The 27,490-nt window shown below is 46.6% G+C and overlaps 1 protein-coding gene across 2 annotated transcripts in view; it reads right to left on the reverse strand.

Annotated features, from left to right (window-relative positions):
- The window catches only part of PDE4B (phosphodiesterase 4B), a 710,248-nt gene that overhangs the window by 153,882 nt on the left and 528,876 nt on the right, over positions 1-27,490 (reverse strand). For both annotated transcript variants that reach the window (XM_004699361.2, XM_004699362.2), the window contains 3 exons: positions 15,072-15,108; positions 14,916-14,986; positions 6,485-6,534 (listed from right to left, as the gene is read on the reverse strand). In XM_004699361.2, coding sequence (XP_004699418.1) covers positions 6,485-6,534; positions 14,916-14,986; positions 15,072-15,108 — 158 coding nt within the window. The remainder of the gene's footprint in view (positions 1-6,484; positions 6,535-14,915; positions 14,987-15,071; positions 15,109-27,490) is intronic.

Below are 27,490 nucleotides of genomic sequence, written 5' to 3' on the forward strand. Positions count from 1 at the left end.
AGACGCAGCGGCAGGGCTTTGGGAGGACCCGGGCACGTGGGCCACCTCCTGCAGGAACTCTGCAGAGGAGGCCACTGAGAGCAGCAACTTTCTTCCCAGCCACCTCCTCTCCAATTTGCTACAGAGAGCGGGTGCTGCAGCAGCACAGTGCTGTCTGAATAAAGGGTGATTCATAGGCCGGAGGCTGTAGCTACAAGCCCCACGGGTTGCAGAAAGGGCACAATTGTGTGAGTGTGTGTGTGTGTGTGTGTGTGTTTGAAGAGACTGTTTATTTAAGAAATTATATATCCAACACAGCCCTAACTGGTAGACAGTAGTAATCTGCTTATTTATGCCACCAGGTAAACAGTAAGATAGTCAGTTGTCGAGTCAAAGGTGAGACTCATTTTTAAGAGTGGGTGCCTCCCTTTACCGTCTCAATTACAGGAGATGCTTGTGCACACAGAACATTCAGGCAACAATACCTGGGCAGAGGCCTGAGCCTCCTGTAACCAGAGAGAAAGAAAGGCCGAACTGAAATGCAGAAGGAAGAAAGAATCTGTTTGGAGATAGGTCTGCTACAGTCTAAACGTTTCCCTTTCTCAGGCTTTCTACTACAGTAGAACCTGATGGTTGTCTTTGTTTAAAAAAAAAAAAAGCGTCTGTATCTAGGTCCCTGGCAGTGATTTGCCTCTGGGAGGGCCAGCAATCTATTTAATGACTCCATTGACGTCAATAGCATAACTGAAATACTTACTAACTTGCAGGAGTCCAACTTTCAGAGGAGGGGTGGGTGGAGGGTGTTTTTTGGTAGTACAAAAACATGAAGTGGAGTTCACGCGGAATGAACTCAACTCTCCAGGCAGCTAGAGGTTAGATGCTGCGGGTCTCATCGGTTCCATTTAATACGAAGAAACATTCATGCTAAATTTAGAAATTAATTTTGAACCGGTGAAGTCGCCATCAATGAGTGGGGCTTTATTTGGGCTCTCTTTGCTCAAGGGTAACATTTTAACTATTTGCACTTCAGCTGACTTATTCAAGGTTTGTTTTTTGTTTTTTGCCACTACCCACGCTTAATTTTAGACTTGTCTGAAATCATTGCAAATCAATATAAATAGCTGAATGTTGATGCTCAGGGGTAAGCGTTCACGGGAGAGTTATTTTAGACTAAAGTGATTCTTACAAAACAACCATTTAGGGTATTATTCTCAGAATTACCAGGGTTTTCTCGCACACTTGCCCTATTGTTTTGTACACAGGCTGCCTGAACAGTCAACATGAGTAATTAAGGTAATTACCACAAGAATTCAGGGCACCAGCATTCAGAACACTGGATAAACAGAGAGAGAGAGAGAGAGAGAGAGAGAGAGAGAGACTTAATGTTTCCACGGGTTCCCCGTCCATTCCTTCTCCTTTCATTGTCTTCCCGTTCCTCTTTCCTTCCTTTCTAGCTCTTTTATTGTTTGTTGAGCATCCACCAATCCCTGTCTTCTCCTGAGTGACCACAGATTTTGGTAAGGAAGTTGAGTTTATTCATTTTTGCCCATGAGTGTTGCAATCCCATTGGGCAGTTCCTGCTTAATATGAAAATCAAGCCAAGGCTCGGCTTAGGACGCTTGCCTTCATAGCCAGTCATCTGCCACAGAGCATCTGGAAGGCCCTTGCTGTGATCCTCAAAGAGCCCCTGCCTTGCATACAGAGGCTCCAGCTCCCATCGTGGACTCTGGATGTTTGGGCAAAAAATGAGAAGCAAACCGATGTCATGAATCCCCAAATGCCTTGGAATTGAAGGTAGCCCATGGAGACAGACCCTCATCCATCCCCTTAACAGGCCCTGCATCTGGTACTCTCGTGGGACCTCCAGGGGCACAGTCATAATCCCACCAAGTATGGCAGAAACCCATACTGAGATGTGGGCTTCCGGGGCCTGGGCCTCATCTTCTGCGTTATCAACTGATAAAGAGCTATTTCCCCCAGAATGTTCTGCATTCACAATAAAAGAGCTGAATTCCCATGAGCGCTGAAAATATATTAATTACATCTATTTCTCATTTAGGCCACCTGTTTCAGACTTTATCAGAAAGTTTTATTCTATTTTTAGACACACAGCCTTTGCTTCAGAACCATCCTGACTGACTGGTGTTGAAACAGGCAAAAATAAGCAACCGAACCCATTGCTGTTGAGTTGACTGTGACCTAGTCACCCTATAGGACAATGGAGTAGAACCACCCCATAAGATTCCCCAGGTTGTAATCTTTATGGAAGCAGGCTGCCATGTCTTTGCCCCATGGAGGGAGTGGCTGGTGGATTCCAGCCTTTTGATGAGCAGTTGAATGCTTTAAGACCTTGCACCAGGGCGGCTCCTTACCTGGTGTTGAAAACCATTGTAAACCAAGGCTGTGTGTGCCTAGATTGGGTTAGACTGAGTCTACTGCAGTCTGGCCTGAAGTCAGCAAGGGAACTTTTTAGTTATCTCATGACATGGTTTGCTATCATTTCCACTCAGAGATTTCCTGGTTCATTCATCATAACCTATGACATCTTAACAGCAGTGGCATGGCTGCTTGATATGCTAATTGGTAAGTGTTAGAACAAGAATGTTTGTTAGGATAGCTAAGCCCTACTTTGCACACCAACTTGACTGTCCATTGATGGTGGATATGTGACACATTATAAATCGAGTCACTTTTATAGAACTCAAGGGTGCTGATGGTTAAAATAAATACCTCTCTAGCCCTTTGTATTGGCAAAGAATTGAAGGAATAAACACTTGATAATTTATCTTTTCAATATTTTTCTCCTTTTGTGGCCTGCTTGTAATCACAATTGAAATGCATACAAAAGCAAAGGGTAGATTGGGGTGGGGAAAGTGGAACGTTTATCCTACACACACACACACACACACACACACACACACACACACACACACACACACCTTTTTCTCACTTATCTATTTCTGTTGTGCTGTTTAAATAGCTTTAACTTTGGGGTCCTGAGATCTTAAAAATGACTTCATTTTTTCATTTCAAATGAAAGAGCCCAAGTCCCTGCCTTGCTTTGGAGTGCTCTTTCTTCCATAGTCTCTTACAGTTCCAATCCTCAAGCATTACGCGCAGAGAAAAGCCTGGAATAAATGCTTGTTTAAAGGCAAGCTAGGATCAACATTCAAATGCTCACTAAGCCCCACAGTCTTATTGCTATCATTATTCCCCAGAAGTCTCTTTGGGGCTTTTCGCCTCCATCTGGGAGCAGATACGTCCACGCTGTTTTTCTTCTTTCTGGGTTTTAAATACTCACTTTATTCTGCTTTGTTGAGGTTTTTTTGCTTGCTTGTTTGTTTTTAATTATTATTCAAGGAACAAAATGACAACTTTTTAGACTTAATTTATTTGGGGTCCAAACTAATTTGAACACACTAACATATATAAACTAACAAAGTGCTTTTTAAATTTCTCTTAATTGCAACACAACAGTTGATGTTTTCCAACAACAACAACTTAACTGAGCAGCTTCATAACCATAAAGATAAACTTTTAAAATTAGAGTCTAATTTTTAAAATGGTTTTATTGACCTTATCATTTGATCCCTCTTTTGACTCACTAAATTTGTTCTAGTTTAAAATTTTTTTTTTTAACATTTCCTGCTTTCTTTTGGAAAAGACAGTCTATTTTAAAATTTTTAATTGATCGGTCTTTTATTGAAGATAAGGCCAATGTCTGCATATCGTTCTGCTGGCCAGGTTAACATTGATGATGTTCCTAAGTGTTAGTAGTTATTCTAAGCAGCATGAATGACAAAGGTACAGCTTCTGGCTCCCAGAAGCTTACTTACATTCTAATGGAAGAGACCATAACAGAATCCATTAATTGTTACGGTAGCCCAGGATGAAATTATTGTCAGAGAAAATAAAGATCGGGCAATATGTCCATGCAAAGATTAACTTACTCTTGTCCACTCAATTCCAACCCATCACACTCCTATAGAATAGTTGAACTGGTGGCCATGGCCAGCCATCTCCTCTTTGTCCTGTACAGTGACTGAGGAGCTCTGGCCCATGGACCAGCCAGTCAGTCAGCAGTGCGCACGGACCGGCTGGACCACCCAAACCTGACACACGGGGTCTCTAGGGGTGGAGATCACCGGGACAACATCGACGAGCAATACACGGGTGGATTAGGAAACACTTAGCACATAACCTCCCGCCCGCCCTCAACCAACCAAGGGGAGAGAAATTTGGGAGCTGAGAAGAATAACCTTGAGTGACCCTGGTGAAGGAAGAGCCTTCACAAGTGACTTCACACTACAGGATTTGCTTTGATTCCCCTAATATATTATTTCTGGTAATGGTCAATTTGTTTGACCAAATGCACCAATGTAATCATTGTTTCTGACAATTAAAAAATCCATTTTTTTTTTACTTAGCTGTTCAAAAAACCAAAAAATCCCTCCTTTCCAAAAATTTGCCTGCCACCCTCCCACCCCCTTCCAACTTGTTTCCATACGACAATACACTTGCCTACAGCAGACCTGTTTTCCTTACAAGCTACTTTATGGTTAAATCCACTTAAGTTATGGGAGCTTTTGCTTTTTTCTTAGATTTTAATTGAAACACACGCGATCAATTTCTCTATTTATCGACACAAACCCGGGCTCACGAGTTCGGAAAGCTGTATTTTAAAGCTGTGTTCCAGCTCTGAAACTCCAATCTATTCTACGCCGCTTATTTTTCATTCCCCTCTGAAGTGTCTATTTAAACACACCTCTTTGTCATATGCTGATAAATATTAAAATAACAGGAAAAATCTGCCTGACTTATTCAAGCTGATAATAAGAACAAAACACAGGATGTGTGTACCCCCCCTTCCTTTTCTGACAGCAGTTAGACATTAAGGAGATTTGGAAACCTGTAATTACGTCATAATCGGTATGGCTACATTTTCTTCCCAATGAACAGCCAGAGTTTTTGTCGTTGGCCACAGCGACAGATGGAAACAAATTGCCTGTGTGGTATTGTCATTTCTTTGCTCCATTGTTTTAAAGAAAAAGGATCTCTCTTTGCCAAGCTACAGTGAGCACGCCAAAGACCCCGGTGATGTTCCCAGCAGACTCCTATGGTCCGTGAGTTAACACACAGCACTGTCCATATCCCAGACAGCCTCCGGTGTGTCAGGGTTCTTCAAAGGAAACTCTTAACAGTTTGCTCTGGTTGATGACCAAAGCATCTTCTCAAATCTGGCTAACAGAAATTTGAGCAACAATGTTTCTCTGAAAAACCAGTGTGACGAAATGGTAGGAGTTTCAAAACCGCCTCCTTTGATCTTCAAGTATATAATCCTAGTTACGTGTTAAAACAGTCTATTTAGTTTCCCTTTCTGAAACTTTGAAGCAAACTAGGACATCAAAATTCCAAACCTTTGAAGTCTACTGACAGAGCCCTGTTTGCTTTTTTCCTGTCCCATGCTCCAGTGCTCCAGAGTCACCTTTACCTCATATCTTGCTCTCACTTTTATTCTTGTTTTCCGTCTTTCTTCGAGACAAACACAGAAATCTTTTTAAAAGCGTGTGCCATAAATACTTCAGAAGCCAATGAGTCAATGGGATCTACCGCCTCTGCTCCTTTCTTTTAAGAGCTGGACTTTGGTAACGTTTCCGCTATATTTATGGGCATGATACTACTACAAGACAGCACAACCTCCCAAAGGGAAAGTGATATGTCTGAAGCAAAAGCAAAGGTGCGGCTGGGAACAGAAAGACATGGCCACCGCAAGGTAGATCATCTCAGCACGAGTTCATCTTAGCCATGGTTCCTAGATGTTTACTCAAAGCCACTGCTACAATAGTGGAGACAGATTCTAGGGAGAGAGCTCTGTTTTGGACTTTAAAAAGGGTTCCCGGTTAGTTGCTTCTGATATGAAAAAGAACTTATATTCAACACATCGGTGGTGTTTCTTCCAGGGGCCTTATCTCTCGGCTACTCTCAGGTCTCTACGGAAAGCAAACACAGGAGTGAAAGAGGGGAAGTTAGGTTGCTTTGAAAACCACTTTTGAGAACACAGTTGGATAGCCTCCAAGAGAAATGATCTGTGACCTGCTAAGAGACTTGGGTTTCACACCTGAAAGGATGTAAATACAAACGGGATCTATAACGGATGAGGAGAGGAAATGCACTAACATATCATGCTGTGGGGCGGCCTGCTCAGTGGGAGTGGGGGTGGAGGGCACTCAGAGGACCTTTGGGGTTGGCTCTCCAGGAGGTCAGGGGGCCCAAGAGCTAAGGCCAAGTTTGTTCTCAGTGCAGTTCTGTCTCCTGCTCCTCTTCTACGAAGTGGCATGGTCACATTGCATCACCTCCGAAACCCTTTGAAAGAGGGCCACCAAGAGAAACAGCATTGAGGACGGGGACCTATGAACAGACCCTATGACTGTGTACAGAGGTTCTGAACCAGAGGCATGTGTTTTTAATTTGGAGACATTTCTACAGACCTAATGGCATGGCCTACCTTGTAGGTTCACTCTGGAGACAGGAGGCTGGCTGGCAGCTGGGGATCTCCTGTGGAGACAGAGAAGAGAAGACCTGGGTCCGTGTATCAATGCTGCCCCCACCGCCAGTCCCAGGATCCGTGAGGAGATTTCCAGGTCCACATGAGCTATTGAGTGACATCATGCTATCTCCGGAAGGCAGGCTCCTGTGACTGGTGTCGATGACAGCAATTCTTTCACATCCAAATGGCCTGGAATTCCCCCAAGCGCTGCCTCAGGATGCTCCAACTCCCCAGGAAGGAAACGGTTGGCCCAAGGTCCCTAACCAGCCCCCTATCCCAGGTTCTGCAGCTCTAGGAAGCCCTCCGAATAGGACACGCTCGCTCCGGAATCCCACCAAAGGCCAAGTGAACCTCAGTTCATTTGGGTAGTGCTATGCAGAGTGACCATCAGAGAAGTGCTTAGCGACCACTCCAGCCAGATCCTGATTTTTGCACCTGAGGAAACTGGGACTCAGTGAGGTGAAGTCACTTGTCGGTGGTCACACAGACCTGAGTAGCTGTACTCCTCTTTGCTTAATTTAAGGAGTGGTCTCTCCACAGAGGGGCAAGCAAGCAAACAAACTCACAGTCCACAGACACTCCCAGGATCGCAGTTTGTGAGTAAGCTTTCCTTCCTATTGGCTAGAGCCCCTCTTCCCTGACGTGGCTGCTGTCACCACCCTTGTCTTGTGTTGCACAGAGACTTCCAGCGTGTTGCTGGGACACTGCCTCAAACCTAAGCGTCCACGAGCATCCCCTGGAACGGCGGTTCTCAACCTGTGGGTTGCGACCCCTTTGGGGGTTGAATGACCCTTTCACAGGGGTTGTCCGATTCATAATAGTGGTAAAATTATAGTTATGAAGTAGCAACAAACATAATTTTATGGTGGGGGGGATCACCACAATGCGAGGAACTGTATGAAAGGGTTGCGGCATGAGGAAGGTTGCGAACCCCTGCCCTGGAAGGCATGTGAAAGCCCATTGCTGGGCTTCATTCTCAGGTGTTCGGGCTCCACAGGTCAGAAGTGGGGCTCGATACTTCACTTTTCTAAGCCATGTGCCATTCTTTCAATATGTGCGTGTGGCTCTGGAATAAAAGCGAAAAAAAATCAGGACAGTATTCAGATAATGGTGATTTCTCTAACTTTATCTCTCAGAATCCCATCGTACCTCAAACCCACAATGGGTTAGGGTGTGTCAGGCATCCTGTACTTCTCTGTAGTAACCATTTAAATTGGAATTAAAATACAAGTCCTGATCGGGGTAGTCCAGACCACGTAGTTTGCAATTGTCTGCTACCCTAAAGGTTGGTGGTTCAACCCCACACAGTGGCCCCGCAGCGGACAGTCTTGGCGATCTGCTTCTGTCAAGATGACAGTCAAGAAAACCCTGTTGGCCCTTCTGGCCTGTGACGCCTCGGTTGCCATGGGTCAGAACTGGCATGTCGACAGCTTTGGTTTGGGCTTTGCGTGGCACAGGCATTAAGTGCTTGGCTTCATACCAAAAGGTTGGTAGTTTGAACCCACCTGGAGGTACTTCGGAAAGCCTGGCGTCGACTTCAAAAGGGGTGCAACTCTTGAAAACTCTACGAAGCACAGTTTGACCCAGCTGCTCAAGGGACCCCCCGAGTCTCAACAGTCTCATTGGCAGATGGGTTTTGTTTGGCGTCTTTTGTTATTGGTGTTTTGAAATAATGTTCAGCATAGGACTTGTTAGCTTAAGTGTGCACTTCAGTGAGGTGCAACGAAGTTGCTCACTTTGTACCTTGATTCCCAGGAAGGGTTTACACACTCCATTCAGAAAATCGTTTTGAATGGAAGAATAAAGGAATGAAAGGGTGAAAGAGCTAACTCATCCTTTGCCAGGTCCCAACTTGATTCCTTCTTTGTTCTGGAACATGTGCTGTCCCTCCCTGGCTCTGCTCAGGCCACTCCTCCGTCAGGCAGCCCTCCCACCACACATCCATACTTCCCGGTAGCAAAGGTCAAGGGCCCCCTTCTCCTAAGTATGGTTTCAGCTGAAAGCGGTGCCCCTTCTCAGCACCCCGGCGCTTCGTCTGTAACTTGAGTGTGGTTTTGTCATATGATAAGGAGCATGGACATGGGTCATCCATGCTGCCAGCCTGTGTTGATGACAGAATGTGTAACTGATGCCATTCCACCGCCTTGGCTGGACCCACCGATGTCGAGAATAGTCAGAGCTCTAACTCTTGGTGGATGGTCGAGGATAGGAACCACTGATGTGAAAGCGGCTTAAGGCATCGAACACAGGACAGGACTGTCTGATCTAGCTTCCTTTCCCCATGCAGCCCTGGCTCCATACGACTTGCGGCGGCTGAATGCAGCATGTTCGCTTACTGTGCCCTTGCAGAACGTTTCCTCAGCTGTAGACCCTTCTCCTCCTCGTGGGGTGACTGGCTCCTGCAAGTGTTCTAGCCCTCGATGTAGGCATCTCCTCCACAGAAGAGCCTTCCCTCTTGAGAGGCAGACATGCTCTGAGGAGGTTCCCTGTCCTGCCCCCCCCCCTTCCATCACAGCACAGGCCCTATCAGATTGTGGGTCCCTGTCCCCTGTCTGCCTCCTCAAATTTCCTGTGAGGACTTTAAGGGCAAAGACTGAGGCTTGTTCATGTGTGTCACCCTGGAAGTTGGCATACTGTCTGGTACGATGCAGATTTTCAACCATATTCATAAGATGGTTATGTATAAATTTTATATCCTTTCTTGGGCTCAAAAGGGAAGCTTTTGTTCAAGAAGGCATCTTTCAAGAAGCACTTAGACAACAGATATCCCTGCTTTTTAAAAATTACATGGCTACTCAAACAGTGCCCAGTCCTCCCAAGGGCTCCTAGAGTTGCACATTCCACCCAAAAGGCAGGGGCCGTGTCAGGGTGGTGTGCCCCTCAGTCTCAGAACGTGGTCAAGAAGGGGCCGGTGCATTCTAAACGAAAGGCTGACATGTGGCAGCTGGATTACCATTTGGAGGGAATGAGAGCATCAAGGGAAAGTGGTGTTGGTCACCCAGTTCCCAGCAGAGGCTAAGTTACGGAGCAGTGGAAGAAGTTATACGAAAGGGGTGCTGGAGATGACAATATTAACAGCAAGCGTCACGAGGCTGCAGCAGTAAAAGTTTTCCAGCTTGAAAAGCACAGTCGAGAGAGAGCCAGACTATAAATAAGATTAGAATCCTAATCCTGGTTCTGGCACCTTCCGACTGGGCAGACCCAAGCAACTCGTGGGCCGCTCAGTTTCCTCATCACAGGGGGAGAGGAGAGCAGGCAGCAACTGCCCTTCACCGAGGCTGTCCAGGGAGCCAGGGCCTGTGTGCGCTGAGCTGCATCTGTTCCCTCATTCACTCCAGGGGAATTTGGCATACCTCTTTCCAACTCGGAATGCTAAAGGTTTTATGATTCTCAGCTAGTTTAAATCCCATGCCAAGCACATAAAAGCTTTGAAAGGCACTTCTACCAGGGGCTTTAAAATGTTCATGGAAAAAGGTCCATTATCTTTGAGTTCCATTTGCTTCCCCGGGAACTTTTTACAGCCCCGCATACATTGCAACAGAAAGACACAAGTGGTTATTAACTCGGTCCCCAAGTTTGCAGAAACTGCTGCTAACATGGTGTTTGGAAAGGATGTAACAACCAAGCCTGTACCTGGAGGACCACAGGTGAGCACTGTGATGTTCTCCAGAGAGCCCAGTGATGAAGGAAGACTCCACTTTGCTCCCGGCTCCATTCTTTGATTACTGCTGAGTCTCTGTGTGTGTGTGTGTGTGTGTGTGTGTGTGTGTGTGTGTGTGTGTGTGTGGTGTCTCCCACTCACACACCTGGTTTCTCCATCAGGCTTGTCTAAAGCCAGAAAAGCTTGAGGAATGCTGATCTGAATTAACAACTAAATGAAAACCAGATTTTCCAAACGACAAAGGAGATGTAGGTTGTACTCTGAAGCCAAGAAGCACAGGCCCAAGCAGGCATCTCTCAACGGGGCCTTTCACGGAGGAATGAGGAAATCTCTCAACGGGAACTTGGAGATTTTCTCCCATTGGGTGGTCATGCTCGGGCAGACACTGCAGAGCAAGGAGCCAGAAGATAAAGGAAATCCTGACTTATGAGAAGTATCATTCGACGTGGGAGTTCATTTACTTATAAGAAACCACGCCATGCAGATGTCTCCCAAAAACCACTCCAAGGTTATCGCATTGCTTCAAATTCGCACGCAAAGAACTCTGAAACCAACGTCAACCAACTCAGAAAGCAATTTCCACTTTCATGAATCCTTATTTTCCATTTTAAAATAAATCTGTGATGAGCAATTCTCTCAGTCTGCTGTGTCCAATCCTGGCAGGCCCTCCTATCTTCAGCTACGCCCCCACTCCCCATGGTTTTTGTTACTTGTTCTGGTGTCTAGTCTGCAGAACCGAGTGAGGACGGGAGATGCGTCTTTGCTCGCAGCAGCTCCCTTCTTCTCTATGGACCGCTGGATTGTCAAGGAACAGAATGGAGTGCATCAAAGGGCCCTTCCGTTTCCAACCTGTCCCAGCCAAGTTCCTCCCTCCGTGGTGGCCATCCATCACTCGGGTCGCAGGAAGATCTGGGCCCGGCATATCCAACTTCCTTTGGAAAAGTTCCAGAGATAGGTGTGTCCTGCTTGGATATTTGTTGCTGTGAGCTTCCCTGAAGTACTTGCAACAAGTAACAGGATCAACTCTGTACAGCTATGGGAATGAAGGACTGTGATAGGATAGGCAATACCTTACCGTGTGAGACCTATTCTGGTCAGTGAGTGTGCTCTGCTTGGCGCCGAGGGGACATGGATGGCTCATGACTTGAGGACAGGTCCCCAGCCAGAGTCTGCAATGGATGTCGGCTCTGCCATGTAAAGGGGACTCGTGGACACATATTTTCTAAAGTCCCAGGGGGGTAAAATCCCACAAAGCTATTGGAAAGACCTGATTAGTTGGCAAGTAGCTGGAGTCGACACAGACAATTCACGAGCTTTTAGCCAAATGCTCCTATCATACCGGAGCAAGACGTGTCCGATGCACATTAGCCAATCAGTTTGAAGACATTCCCCTCCTCCTCTTCCTTGGAGCCGCGGGAAGTGGTGGCTCTGAGTTTAGTTATGTTGAGGAGCCCCAGGGACACAGAGGGTTATGAGTTTGAAACCACCAGCTGCTCCGTGGGAGAAAGAGGAGGCTTTCTACCGCCTTAAAGGCACACCGTCTCAGAAATGCGAGGGGAAGTTCCACCTTGTCCTCGAGTGTTGGGAGAGAGTCAGAATTGACTCTACAGCCAGCAGTCAGTTTGGAGAGTTTTTGTTTGTTTGCTTATTTGTGGATGGAAACCTTTGAAATATACCCCCATGCAAGCTGGTCTCCCCGGAGCACCGTCATCCTCCTAGGTCAGAACTTCACGCCTCACAGTTTCATTGCTGAAAACACTCTTCTGTTTAGTGCCTCTGCTTTTCAGGCTAAATCATTGTCTGCTCCAAAGCCTTCAGGGACTTCTTCCAGTAACTCAGAAAACTTAAAATGTGCAGTGAATATGGGCAGTTCATTTAATCTCCCTAAGCATTGTTTCTTTATTCTTCATGCGAACCTAAAATCAGAAACACTTGGTGTGTGTAAATAGGGCAGTCTGAACATGGAGCCTTAACTCCATTACAAAGTCTTGACATGAATCTAGCATCTATGTGGGATTTGAAAGCTGCCTTCTGACCACAGTAATCAAATTATACACCTGGAAAGAAACAGGCTTTCGCTGCGGGGTCTGGCAGAAGCAGGACCTCACAGTCTGTTCCCAGAGAATCGGGTCCCCTGTGTTGAAACAGATGCTTGTGCCTGGAGGGTCCTGATGCACAGTATTATGGATACATCTTTCCAGTGACTCCCCCGAAAGAGACATCCTTGAGAAGGAAAGTTTTAATGCAGGGTGTTGGAGACATCTGTCCTGGGACCCCTGTCTTATGTAGTAGATGGAGGAACATGTACTTGTAATTAATCATGCAAGCCACTTAAGGTGCTATCTACCTCTCCCTCCAGAAGGCTTGCTTTTAGCTATACTACCTTGGACACCTGCCCCTCCCCCCATTGTTTTTCTGCCAATTACAATATTGTGACACCAAGTTCCTGCCCCAACTGTACAAAAATAAAGAGATAAAAAGCTATTATTTCCTGCTTCCTTGTTTTCCAATGGATCGGCCATCTTCACTCCATGAATTTGCCTTGGGTGCCAAGCACCTGCATTTAAAGCTCATCTTAGTGTAAAATTGGACCCCTGAAATGCTTCCCCAAGGAGAGGGACCTGCTGAGGTGCATTTTAGAATGACCACTCCTGTGGCAGGTCTGAAACACGTTTGGAGGAGGAGAGACCAGAGGTGGGAAGACTCCAGGAGGGTATGCAAAGCCATCTCAGCAGGACCCGAGAGGTCAAGCTACAGGACAAGGAGAAGCCATGCTGCTTTCTAAAAGTCCCCTCCATAGACTGTGTTGAGGACCCCAGGTAGCACAGTGGTTATAAGTTGAGCTGTGACCCAAGTCGGCAGTTCACAACCACCAGCCACTCCTCAGGAGAAAGATGAGAATTTTTACTCTTATAAACAGTTACAGGCTCCGAAACTCAGAGCCGGGCAGTTCTACCCTGTCCTAGCACCCCTATGGGTCAGCATTGACTCCGTGGCAGTGATATTTTGTTTTGTACAGTAATGTGTCAGCTCATGGCCATGGCTGGTGATAAAGGCAGAAGAGAAGGTTAATTAACAACTGTTCCACAACTGGGAAGAGTATGCTATTCAGTAGTGAGCACTCACAAAGAAACCAGAACACAAAAGCAAGACCCTCCCTGTCATGAAGTCCATTCTGACTCACTGGGACTCAGTCGGACAGAGGAAAATGCCTCTGTACATTCGCATGGCTGTAATTCGTCATGGGAACAGGGCACCCTCTGAGCAGCTGCTGGGTTCACATGGCCGGCCTGGGGGTTAGCAGCCCACACGGAGCCTGTGTCATCTGCATCTGTGGGCAGCACTGGCCACAAACTCAGGGGACTTAAGAGTGGGCTCAGGTGCTTCTCTACTTGGGCCTGGTTGTTAACAAGTCCTTGCATTTCTGAGGGCCTGGGAGTCTCTTTCTGCAAAACAGAAACAGGTTGAATCCATCGCGTTGAGGGTCTCCTGAACCCTACACAAAGGTCATTGCTTCTATGACCTCCTGAGTCGGGTGGTGATCTTTTAAAGCATGCCAAATAACCAACTGTGTAGCATGTAGCTGGTATTCATGGGGAAACAAAGGAAATAACAAAACAAAACAGCTGTCCTGGAGTTGGCTTTGACTCGTGGCCCCTCCATGTGTGTCAGAGTAGAACGGTGTTCCACAGTTTGTCACTCCTTTCTTCTGAGGTGCCTCTGGGACAGCTTCCGCCCCTTCAGTTAGCAGCCTGGAGCATCCACTGTCTCAACCACCCAGGGATGGTTAGACTCCTAGGCTGTTAGAATATTAGGGGAGAAAGGGACTGTAGACGATTTCAAGTTCAAATATTCATTTTATAGATGAGGAAAAACCAAGGTCCAGCATTCAAAATTGAATTTAGCCAGGTCAGGCCAGTAGTTATTTGGTAGTGCAAGATAAGATAACCCCACTTTCTGACTTTATTTATTGAACTCATGAACTTGTTTACACAATAACAAAAATATAGGGAAGCTGGTCTGTCTGACTCTTCGGAAACTTCAAGTGTAAGAGTGAATCTGAACTCATGCATACCTTATCCTGAAAGATCTTAATAGAATGTATGACCATCAAGTATAATCTCCAAAATGGTAAATATAAAAGTCAACAACAACAACAAAATCATAATCTCATTCGTTCATCTGCTGAAATGATTCTTACTGGGATCCATGTAGCTGACATGCAGCCCCCGCTTATCTGTCAGGACAGGTTTGTGCGCTCCTGCAAGGCTGAACAGGTCTCAGCAGAGCCTCTAGATGCAGAGGAATGAGGAAGAATGACCTGGGCATTGACTTCAGTGGAAAACCGTCTGGATCCCCATGTGATGATGCGGAGTGCACAGGTGAGGAAGGGTTTGATTCCTTTTGGAAGGAGGTCACCATAATTCGGGCAACTCAAAATCGACTGTGGGTTAAGGGACAAGGATTGAAAAACAAAAACCACCTAGCCCAGATCATCTCTCACGAGGGCTAAAGATACTCTTTCCAAATGTCACGCTACCATTTTCAAATTTCACTGTACGACATACCGTTTTCAAATTTCATGATTTGACCTAGCATAGCTCCAAGTAGCAAATTTCAATGGTGTAGATGATTTCTAAACATGCTATCCAATGTTTGTGCCTTAGTGGAAGGGATTCACCAAGGCCATGTCTACATGCCGGTGACATAGAACATAGCTGTGCTTACCTGCTGGCCGTTCCCTGAAGGTTTGTCAGCACCGTGAAGTTGTTCCTCACGCTCCGCAGGCTGGCCAGCACCTAGGAGGGAAGGGTTTCCAACAGTGAGGGGCAGAAGGCAGTTCTGAGCCCGCCCTCAGGGACCCAGGCCTGGCACGACACATACCTGGGCAAAAGGTGTCACAATCAGGTCATCGCCATGTCTGGGAAAAAGAGAGGAAAGAGACTTTTGGAGAACAATGGTGGCATATAAACGGTGATAGTACACTTTATCAATGTTCACAGCATATTATAAACATTTTCCTATTTGGATATAAAGCAGTGCTGAAAATCAGGCATCAATGGGGAGTTTGAAACAAATAAATAACAGTGTCAGGTTCAAGGTTCCTGGATTTAGGGAGACTGTGCTTTAAAAACACTCACAAGTGAGCATATATCCTTGGGGCATATGCCCATTACCTGGCAGGCCCTGATTACTGTAATCCAAAGGACCTGATTTATGGACTCCAGTTACCAGAGCCAGGAAATTCAGAGGGAGGACTGCCCCCAGGCACACACGGAGTTGGGAAAAAATGGTGTAACCATCTGGATAAAGGTTAACAGTGGATTTCCTGGCTTTTGTTGATGTGAACCACAGCCTTAATGCCATTTAAACACCGAATTCTGTCTGGGAAGCCCATTACTTATTGTTTTTAATGTAACACCACCACCCCTGAAAGTACCCCAGCGAAAGCTTTTCATGGGATTGTATAGACGGAACCTACCATTGACCATACCTACGTGGCTCGGCTGGTCCCAGAGCGTGATTAAGCTCGTCTTTGGCGGCAGTGGGTTTTGGTTCGGGGAGTGGTATGTGCATCTGCCCTTCGGACCGCTCAGAAGTGTCTTTTCAGGAGTGTGGCCTGACGCTGGTACCTTTTCCCCACAAACGGACTGCAGAGGGCCGCTCCGGGAGCTCTGGGCGAGCTTCAGTCACAGAAGCCAGGCCTCCGTGCCGCACATGCGCAGAGGGAGAGCGGATGCCGAGGCTTCGGAGACAACGAGCCCCCTCACTTCTCGTCGGTCTCCTCTTCATGATTGCCGACCAGTCCGGCCGGGAAAGTCGTGATCAGTAAGCATCTTCCCTGCCCCGGGGACCGTGGGAGGGCTGGGATTCAGGGCTGAGTCAGACATGCCCGCCTGGGCCTCTTCTCTCCGCCCAGAGATGCTCTGTGAGGCCTTTAAGGTGTAAGGAGACTTTCTTTCCACTTTTGTCTTTAGGTCGAATGCCCCTTTGAGTTGATTCCAGCCCTCCGTCTTGCCGGCCCACGTTGGACAGTAAAGACAAAAAGAATAACGAAGAAAGCTGGAGCCCGTGCAACGGGCCTGACCAGCGTAACTTCACTGAGGGCGTCTGACAGCCAGGAACCGGAGGAGGCGCCTCTCCACTCTTCCCTTCCACCGCAGAGACTGCCCCAGCCGCCGCCCTCTTCTCCCCGGCCTAGCCACCTCCCCTCCGTCCCTTGGCTTCCCACCATGTTTCTTTCTAAAGTGTTTTCCTCTCTGTTGATCTCACTTTGATCTCACCAGCAACCTTCACAGACTCATTTCTGCCCACTGAACTAAGCGTCAACGTTATCACCTTGGCCAAGATTATCCAAAGTACGCTGCGACTTTGCTGGCTTTCCCAAAGCCGCCCCCACCCCCCACCCCACCCCCGTGAATGTCGACTCCCCGCACCCCTACAGTACAGAGCGGAGCTGCTCCTATGGGCTTCTGAGACTGGACATTCTTGCAGGGGTGGGAAATTTCATCTTTCACCCTTGGATGGGCTGGTGGTTTTGAACTGCTGACCTTGTGGATAACAGCCCAGGGCATAAGCCAGTATGCCACTGTGTCACAAATGTCTCTAGTAACGATGCTCAGCTCCATCCAATCAGTCACTCAGCCTGGACATGGTCTTTTACATCAGGCCAGGACGTGGCATAAGGATCCCCAGCGGCCTAGCTAGGCACTGGGCTTCTAACTACACCAGTGGTTCTCAACCTTCCTGATGCCGGGACCCTTTCATACAGTTCCTCATGTGGTGCTGACCCCCAACCATTAAATTATTTTTGTTGCTACTTCATCACTGTAATTTTGTTGCTGTTATTAATCAGACGGCCCCTGGGAAAGGGTCATTCAATCCCCAAAGGGGTCACGACCCACAGGTTGAGAACCACTGAACTACACGGTCAACAGCTTGAAACCACCCACCACTTTGTGGTAGAAAGCTAAGACTGTGTTCCTTTTGAGAGTGACAGTCTCAGAAACTCACAGGGGCAAGTCTGCCCTGTCCTATAGGGAGTTAGAATCAACTCCCTATATGGACGTGGAATTAGTTTGTTAGGCAGGATTTGGCATTTCCTGGCCAAGGATTCATCAAGAACACCCAAACAAGCAAACAGCCTCACAGCCATGGGGGCCTTCTGACTCATAGCCAGGATAGCACATGGTAGGTTCACCCCTGAGGTTTTTCCACACGGCAACTCCTTCTGGGAGTAGAAAGCATTGTCTTTCTCCCAAGGCCCTCACCTGACAGTTAGGAGCCCAATAGGTAACCACTACACCCCAGGGCTGCTTCCTCAAGGAGAGATCGGCGGCAAGTAGTGAAGTCCTGGCTAGAAGTAAGAAGGCAGAGATGTTCGTTTTCCACGTGTTGAGCTTGGACTCTGACGCCCGTGACCCCATGTGAGCGTAGAGCACTACCCGAGAGGGTCTTCTTGGCTATTCTCTTTATGGAAGTAGATCACCCAGCCATTCTCCTGTGGACTCCCTGCTAACCAAGATCAACCACTGGTTGCTCGATGGCTCCTTAATGGTCAATAACCCTGTGCTATCTAATGAACACCTACCGCCCGGGCAGGACGCGCCAGCACTGCCCCACAGAGTTGCCACGGCGGTAACATCTCTGCAAGCAGACGGTCGCACCTTTCTCCCCAGAGCAGCTGAAGACTTCTACCCACCGAGTTTCCCTGAGCAGCCACGTGTTGATCCACTGCACCAACACCACCCTCTGCATAAGCCCATGAACCGTCGTAATGTCTTCTAAGGAGACAGAGAGAGGTGCCCAGAAGTCTCCTGGGGCAGGGCTAGTTGCCCACAGTGAGGGAGCTCCAGCTCTCCCGAGCACTCAGAGGTAGAGGGTTAGCCAGGCCTAAGGCTGTGCAGGAATGAAGGCCAGGTGCTAACGCTCCAGTGGAGGGAGAGTCCGGTGAGGAGCTGCAGACTGGTTTGGCTGACGCCGAGATTGTGAGGAGGGCCAGTGGGGAAAATGTAGCTGACAAGGACAGCGGGGCTCTTGTCATAAAGGGTCCACACTCAGGGTTTGGTGTGTGTGCCACAAACAAACACGAGGAACACGAGGAACACGACTAACGTTTTAAAGTCGCAAAGTGTCCAACAGACTAGCTTTGGAAACACAGGTCTGGTGGTATGTAGTATGAAGAGTAGCTTTCAGGGTGGACATGCTTTGCGCCGCAGAGCCACTTGAAGACCTGCATTGGTAGTGCATGTAGAAGAGGCTGGCGATCTACATTCAAGCAAAGCCATGGGCATTTCATCAACATTTGCTAAGTAGAACCCGCAGGACTCGCCGGCTGCTGGCAGGGCGAGTGAGAGGGAGGGCAACTTCTGGGTCCCTGGCCAACAAAATCAGTGGTGGCACCATTCCTGAAGCTACAGGTTGGTACCTAGACCAAGAAGGGCACCCAGCAGGAAGATTAAATCATGAGAGTTGCACTTTCCAGAAATAGGAATGCCGGCTCTCGCCGGGCAGTGAAAGCGAACCAGTGGCGATTTCACGAGAAGATAAGGTCTAGAAGAAGAGGCATTCCAAAGACCGTCTCAGGAGGCACCGCGGGGGAAGTGGGGGTTGAGCAAGAAGAGGACGGCCCTCTACGCGACCATTGGCACAGTGGCTGGAACAACGGGCTCGGGCATAGGAACAATTGTCCGGATGGCGTGGACCAGGCAGAGTTTGGCTCTGTAGTACGTAGGTGTGCTATGAGTCGGAACTGTCATGACTGTACCTAACAACCACAAGAACAACACAGACACAAAGTAAGGCGGTGAACGGCATCAAAACCTGCCCCTTCCCCAAAATGCTTCCGGGAGATGAATTTTGAGCTGGGAGAAACACCTTAATATTTGCTCAGTTTTCTTATGTGAAGCTGACGTCACTTAGAAGGTCCTGGGTGGGGCGCGTGAGGTACAAGGAGGTGGAGTTATTAGTGGCTGTCAAGTGCGTCCGTCTGACTCCTGCTGAGGAAAACTGTCCCTTGGCTTTTCAAGGCTGGGACTGTTTGGCGTCAGATACAGATGCCTGTCTTCTCAGATCTCTCTGGGGGGCTCGGAACCCCCAACTGTTTGGCAGTCGCATGCTTATTCTTTGCACCACCCAGGGGGAATGAAGTAAACCCGTGGCTGCTGAATTCTGGAATCTGAGTACCTGGCAGCACAGCTAAGGGAGCTCAGCAAGTCTTCGGCATGCGGGACACTCAGAGCCGATGGGCTGCTGAGGAAAGTGGCAGCTATTAACTCTGCCTTGTAAATGATGGTTAAAGGGAGCTTAAAACAAGCAAGCAACAGCAACAACTAACAGACAGGTAACTTTGTCAACAAGGAGCCCTGGTGCATAGTGGATTATGCACTGGACTTGCTAACTGGAAGGCCAACAGTTTGAATCCACTAGCTGTTTTGAGAGAGAAAGATGCGTCTGTCTATTCCTATAAAGGTTTACAGCCTCAGAAACCCCATATAGGGTAATTAAGAGTCAGAGTGAGTCAATGAGGGTATAGCAATATGATTTTATGGACTTTGGAAGTCTTCGAGAGTGGACTATTTAACAGTAAGAAGTAGATTTGCAGATCCCCAGGATAACAAACAAACACAAACCAAATCTACCGCGTCAAGTCCATTCTGACTCCCAGCGATCATATAGGACAGGACAGATCGGCCCCTATGGTTTCTAAGACTGTAACTCTTTACAGGCGTAAAAGAACCTCCTCTTTCTTGGTGCCTTAAAGTTTCTGACCTGTGAAAGCTAATCTGTAAATCAGACAATAGCTCGTGGAGAAAGTATAAGACAACGGATGCAAGCAAGCACCGGGAAAGGAAGAACGTAAACGGAGGGGAAAGACAAAACCAAGAGGAAAACTCTGCCTAAGCACAGCTAGATTATTTACAAAACTATTCTGTGTTCTCCAACATATTTTGATATATTATTAATTAAGGATAAAATGGCAGAGGAGCAAAAACGTTTGATTGGCTATAAAAACGGATAGGTTTATAATAATTTCTTAAACCACTCAACCCAAACCAAATTCACTACCATCGAGCTAACTCTGACTCATAGAGACACCATAAGGCAGGGCAGCCCTGCCCCTGTGGGACTTCAGAGCCCAGAACTCTTTAGGGAGGAGAAGCCTCCACTTTGTCCCACTGGCCAGGACTTAACGTCAAGAACAAATATTCAGCATCATTGCGCGCGCGCCATCTAGTGGTAAAATGAACACATTTCAACTCATAGAGCACCTGGGCTCTGTGGGTCTTAAAGTTGCCAAAACTCAACCCAACCCAAACCATTATCATCCAGTCGATTTTGACACACAGCGACCCTTTTAGGGTCTCCAAGAATAATCTTTGCAGGCGCAGACAGCCTCATCTTTCTCCCTATGATTGGCTGGTTTAAACTGTTCTCATGGCCCTTAGCAGTACTATACCCGACAGTACCACTATTCTGCTTTCAGGGAACTCTGATTTCTTTAATCTATAGTTCTTTATTACACCCAGAATTTCATTTGTGCATAGGATTTTACTTGTACTCTTTTGTAACACCCATTTTAGTCCGTCTTGTAGAGAAACATACACAATACTGTAAACAGTGCCGGTTTTGGAGAGACAGCATCTGTTTGTTTCAGCAGAACTATTCGGCAATTTAATTACGCTTTTCCTCCCAGGCCTCAATTGTGGATAGAGAGAGTTCAGCGGAGGCTTGTTTTCTATGTCATTTCCACAATAACTCTTGAGCTCCCACTGTTGTCCATCGCCTTCGGCAAACCAGACTCTGTGTACTCCAGAGATGAGTATGGGAGATCAAGGCATAACTCTGACTTGAACAGTTAAAACTTCGCCTGTTGATTCCCAACCCCTCTGAGCGTTGCTGGACCTGATCTGGTTTTCAACATAGTCTGTGTTTTTGTTTTGTTCATTCATATTAGGGTGTATGTCAGAGGTGTTATGTTTTGGGGGATCACCCTCTGGAAATTGGTTATACAGATGTTTTTCTGTGTTTGGTAGATCAAACTCGGGCCTGATGACCCAATAACAACAGCAAGACTATAGCAGAACTACACCCGACCCGACGGCCAGTGGAATAAGGGTTTTGGGGTTGGTGGGGGTGGGGATACAGTGGTGGGTGGTAGTAAAAGGGAGACAATGTCAAGGAGTCCAGGAAGAAAAAGAATGTTTGGACACTGATTGTGCTAGCAATTGTGCAGTTCTGGCTGACGTGGTTGAAATATGGAATTATATGTGTATTAACTCCCAATTCATAATACGGAGTACAACCAATAGACTATTCCACATCGATCAGGGATCTCAGATTCAAGTAAGGAAAAACAAGAATGGGTAAGACTAGGTTTGTATATATGTTATGTATGTATGCATGCATGTGTCCCATCTTTAGAATTGCTAAAGAACCAAGGCCCATATTAACACTTTTAAAGATGATCTGGAAATACACTTTTGATGTAAATTTGTCTGAGTCTTTTAAAAAAAATCATTTTATTGGGGGCTCGTACAGCTCCTATCACAATCCATCCATCCATCCATTGTGTCAAGCACATTTGTACATTTGTTGCCATCGTCATTCTCAAAACATTTGTTTTCTACTTCAGCCCTTGATATAAGCTCCTCATTTTCCTCCTCCCTCCCCATCTCCCCCTTCCTCATGAACTCTTGATAATTTATAAATTATTATTATTATTTTGTCATATCTTACACTGTCCGATGTCTCCCTTCACCCACTTTCCTGTTGTCTGTCCCCCAGGGAGGAAGTTATATGTAGATCCTTGTAATCGGTTCCCCCTTTCTACCCCACATTCCCCCCACTTTCCTGGTATCACCACTCTCAGCACTGGTCCTGAAGGAATCATCTGTGCTGGATTCCCTGTGTTTCCAGTTCCTATCTGTACCAGTGTACATTCTCAAGTCTTGCCAGATTTGTAAGGTAGAATTGGGATCTTAAGTATAAAATTTTAAATATTTAAAAAATAGTTAACTTTTAAAACATGTAATTACTTTTCCATTCAAATAAAGGACCACCATTGGAATAAAATAAAAATTGTCTTCACTGCTGTTTCCATGAGCATTGATGGTGGGACCAAGTAAGATGAAATCCTTGACAATTTCATTGTTTTCTTCATTTGTCATGAGGCTGTTTATTGGTCCAGTTGTGAAGATTTCTGTTTTCTTTGTATTATGGCATAATCCATACAGAAAACTCTAGTCAGTAGTGCTCAAAGTCTTCACTTGAGCAAGTCAAGCTGTGCCATCTGCCTGTGCAGATTGTTAACGAATCTCCCTCCAGTCCTTATGCAGCGTTCTTCTGCATCTACTTTGGTTTCTCTGCTTAGCTGAGAAGCAGAGACTAAGTATGGTGAGAGGTTACAGCCCTGACAATGCCTTCTTCCAATGACTGCCTCTTGGTCTATGCACAGGTCTGAATGAGCACAGTGCTGTTGTATTAGTCTAGGTACTTTGGAGAAACAAATCCACGGAGACTCACATATAAGAGAGAGTTTTATGTAAAGAAAAGGTGCATCACGAAAACATCCCAACCAAATGCTGCCCAAGCCCACAAGTCCAACATTAACCCATTAACCCAACACCAGTCCACAAAGTCCTCCACCTCACAAAACAGAGGCAATGACGCCGACAGCAGGAGGAAAGCTGAGTCAATGAACGAACAAGCATCTCAGCACTAGCAAGGGTCTCCACACGGCTGCTCCAGCACCCAGGGCTGCATCGGGATAGATCCATGCGGCTTCTCCTTGGGGATATCTTGTAGGAAATCCATCTTGCAAGCTGAAGCAGGGAACTGCTAAGGCAGCTGCACCCGATGCAACCATCACAAAACAAGAGACCCGAGAACTCGAAAGGCGAGGCTTCACCACCCATTTATCCCTCCGCCTTTCAACCAGCACCACATGTGATTATTGGCCAGGCTGGCAAAATTAACTAACTCAGCTGTGTTCTGGGATTTCCAGCCTTGGCGATCTTATCAACAGCAGGTGATTCACACAGTGGATATGGCTGTCAATAAAAGCATGAGTATTCTGCTCCTCTCTACTGTCATCCGAGGTCTGTCTGCTACCAGCAGGGATGCTGTTCATGCCAAGGCCTCTTCTGCATCTAGCTTGAAATCTGGGAGCTCCCTGTCAACGCACCATGGCACCATTTAAAAATGATCTTCGACAAAAGTGTACTTGTATGTGATGTTAATGATATTGTCCAACAGTGTCTGAATTCTACTGGGCCACTTTTCTTTGGAATGAACATACATATAGAGCTGGACCCTAAATGTCTTGGTATAAACAAGCGAGTGTATCTAGTGCTGCATCCATTTGTTGAAATACTTCAGTAGATTTCTTTTGGTTATTTCCTGGAGCCTTGTTTTCACAGCAGTAACTTCAGTGCAGTTTAGATCTCTTCCTTCAGCCATGGGTCCTGATCCTACTCTCCCTCTCGAAATAGTTGAATGATGATTCATACTTTTTAGGAAAAGGTGCATGTTATTTCTATCTTTTGATGCCTCCTGCATTATAAGTATTTTGACCATAGACTTCTTCAATATTATCACTCAAAGCTTGACTTTTTTCTTCGGTTCTTTCAGCTTAAGCAATCCTGAGCCTGGCCTTCTCTCAAATCTCTGTATCTTTTATTGTCATTCTGTGTCTCATTCGACTGCACGTGGGGTTTTCTGTGAAGTCCTTTGACTGTTCTTCTTCCAGTCATTTTATCTTCTCTATATTCAGGAGCAAGTCTCAGCATCCTTCTCACATCCGTTTTGGTCTTTTCTCTATTTCCTGTCTTTTAAACGACCCGTTGCTTTCTTCATGTACAATGTTCTTGATGTCATCCCACAACACGGTCTTCAATCACTAGTGTTCGCTGCTAGATGGCTTCCAAATTCAGGGGGGATATGCTGAAGGTCCTAGTTTGGACTCGTTTTAATTTCCTCCCGCTTTGACTTGAATTAGTATAAGAGCAATTGATGGTTTCTTCCAGTCAGTCCCTGCATTATTTTGACTGACACAATTGAGCTTCTTTCCACGTCTCTGTCCACTGAGGTTGTCTGTTTGGTTCCAGTGCATTCTACTGGTTGCAGGCCTCATTTCACCATTTATGTTGTTGGAAAAGGTATTTGAAATGAGTAAGTTATCAGGCTTGTAAAATTATACCAACTGATATTTCTTTCACCAAAACTATATTTTGCAACTATTGACCCTTCCTCTTTATATATAACTTTTGCATTCCAATCACCATTTATTATTAGAGCCTCTTGATTGCACATATGATCAATTTCCAACTGAAGAAATTTATAATTCTTCCAGTTCTTCATTATTGGCTTTTGTGGTTGGCATATAAGTGTTAAAAATTGTCACATGGTCAAGTCATCCTTGTATGTACATGAATAATATCGTACCGGTGGCAGAACTGGACTTCATAATAGATCTTAAGTGTTCTTTTTGATGAGGGACGTTACGCCCTTTCTCTTCAACTTGCATTTCCAGCACAGTGAACTCTATGATTGCCCAATTCAAAATGCCTGATGCAGGCCCATTTGAGATTACCAATAACAAGAATATCGATCATTACGTGTTCTGTTTCATTTTCAAGCACTTCCAATTTTCCTGGATTCATACTTCACACATTCCACTATCCTCTTATTATTGATGGACGTTTCCACCTGCTGCTTCTAATTTTGAGTTGTGCCACATCGGCAAAGGAAGGTTTGGAGAACTATGCTCCATCCTGTCATTAAGATCAATTCCATGCGAAGGAAGCAGCTCAGCCCCAGGAACAGTTTGAGTGTCATCCAACTTGCCTGGCTCATCTGCTGGAACTATACCAGACGGCTCTTCACAGGGTTTCTAAAGACTAATTAAATGACTAAGGAATGCACTGTGATAGGTAGGTTTATTGTGCCAACCTGGCCAATACACACATGTAGGGTTAATAAGGTTGCAGTTAATTGAAGGGCAAAGAGATAAATGGCTTGGTGAGCTTCACCTTTCTGTTTCCTGCTTTCTGATGATCAGAGCAATGTGCGTACCTTAGCTATTTCTCTGCCTCAACTCGCGAGCTACACTACCTGTGGGACACCCAACCTGTCGACTGTGTCGCTATAGTTTGAGATTCCTTCAAGACCTGCTTCACCACATTGCTGGTGTGGCCACACTTGGGCTGGGGACTGTTGGACCCTGCCATCTGGCTGACTGTTGCTGACCTGACCTGCTGTTTGCTACCTGTGGTTGACTGCCTGTATTACTCTACAGAAGACTCAGCTGTCTGATTCCTTGACTTGTACCCAGCAGCCCTCATGAGTTGAAGGACTGCCAGTGTATTAACTGTCTCACGGAAGTGAGTTGAACTGAGCCATTTGTACTGCTCTGTGGACTAATTAGCTGTTTATTTCTTATGTTGTACCTATCTAACTGTCTGTCTATCTATCTATCTATCTATCTATCTATCTATCTATCTATCTATCTATCATCAAATCGTATAAGTGTCCTGGATTTGTTTCTCTAGAGGACCCTGTATAACACACGCACCTATTCTACTTTGTAGTCATTTTCACGTGGACGCTGCTGAAACCTGTCCACCATGGCTGACCCTCCTGGTGTTTGAAATACTAGTAACATGGCTTCCAGCATCACAGCAACAGACAAGCTACCACAGATGAATGGAGGAAAAACACTTTAGTTATTCTGTCATCACTATTATTATTAGGGATTCACTGGGGGTACAAATGGCCGTGCATTTGCCTATTAACCAACAGGGAGAGGACGGAGCCCATTCTAGAAGTGTCTCAGGAGAAAGACCTGGGCACCTACTTCTAAAATGGCACCATGGGAAATGTGGAACACTGTTCAACTTTGACATCCTTGGCGTTGCCGTGAGCCAGGGTCACTTCAAGGGCCACTTGCTTATCAATAATAGTAGTAGATGCTCGTATTACTGTAATGAAATGTTGCCTGTCTATCTTCTGAGCTGTTGTGTAAGCTTCTGTGTTTGCTGACAGGCGACTTCAGACCCACACTCTCCCTTGCTGCCAGTTCCTATGAGATCCAGACTGCTCTCAGGCTTACAGCTTGCCTAAGTGCAAACCCAGGTTAACTTGTGACCAGTCAGTGACAGTCGGGAAGGAAAGCACGCGCACTCAAGACCCATCAGCAATGTGCTCAGACCTCCACGCCTGCCCTCACTGCAATCAGGAGAACTGATGTTCACAATGTATCGTACAGTTCACCAAGCACAGTCATAAACATTATTTGATATGATATGAATGTTCCTGAGCTTCAGGAATGGTGCCACCACCTATTTTGTTGGCCGGGGACCCCGAAGTTGCCCTCCCTCTCACTCGCCCTGCCAGCAGCCGGCGAGTCCTGTGGGTTCTACGTAGCAAATATTGATGAAATGCCCATGGCTTTGCTTGAATGCAGATCGCCAGCCTCTTCTACATGCACTACCAATGCAGGTCTTCCCAAGTGGCTCTGCGGCGCAAAGCGTGTCCACCCTGAAAGCTACTCTTCATACTACATACCGCCAGAGCTGTGTTTCCAAAGTTAGTCTGCTGGGCACTTTGCTACTTTAAAACGTTAGTCGTGTTCCTCGTATTTGTTTGTGGCACACACACCAAACCCTGAGTGTGGGCCCTTTATGACAAGAGCCCCGCTGTCCTTGTCAGCTACACTTTCCCCACTGGCCCTCCTCACAATCTCGGCGTCAGCCAAACCAGTCTGCAGCTCCTCACCGGACTCTCCCTCCACTGGAGCGTTAGCACCTGGCCTTCATTCCTGCACAGCCTTAGGCCTGGCTAACCCTCTACCTCTGAGTGCTCGGGAGAGCTGGAGCTCCCTCACTGTGGGCAACTAGCCCTGCCCCAGGAGACTTCTCTAAAGTCTTGGGCACCTCTCTCTGTCTCCTTAGAAGACATTACGACGGTTCATGGGCTTATGAAGAGGGTGGTGGTGGTGCAGTGGATCAACACGTGGCTGCTCAGGGAAACTCGGTGGGTAGAAGCCATCAGCTGCTCTGGGGAGAAAGGTGCGACCGTCTGCTTGCAGAGATGTTACCGCCATGGCAACTCCGTGGGGCAGCGCTGGCGAGTCCTGCCCGGGCGGTAGGTGTTCATTAGATAGCACAGGGTTATTGAGCATTAAGGAGCCATTGTGCAACAGTGGTTGATCTTGTTAGCAGGGAGTCCACAGGAGAATGGCTGGGTGATCTACTTCCATAAAGAGAATAGCCAAGAAGACCCTCGCGGGTAGTTCTCCTCGC

The sequence above is a fragment of the Echinops telfairi genome, unplaced genomic scaffold, assembly GCF_000313985.2.
Source record: "Echinops telfairi isolate 266 unplaced genomic scaffold, ASM31398v2 ScPeMD7_443;HRSCAF=831, whole genome shotgun sequence".
NCBI lineage: Eukaryota > Metazoa > Chordata > Mammalia > Afrosoricida > Tenrecidae > Echinops > Echinops telfairi.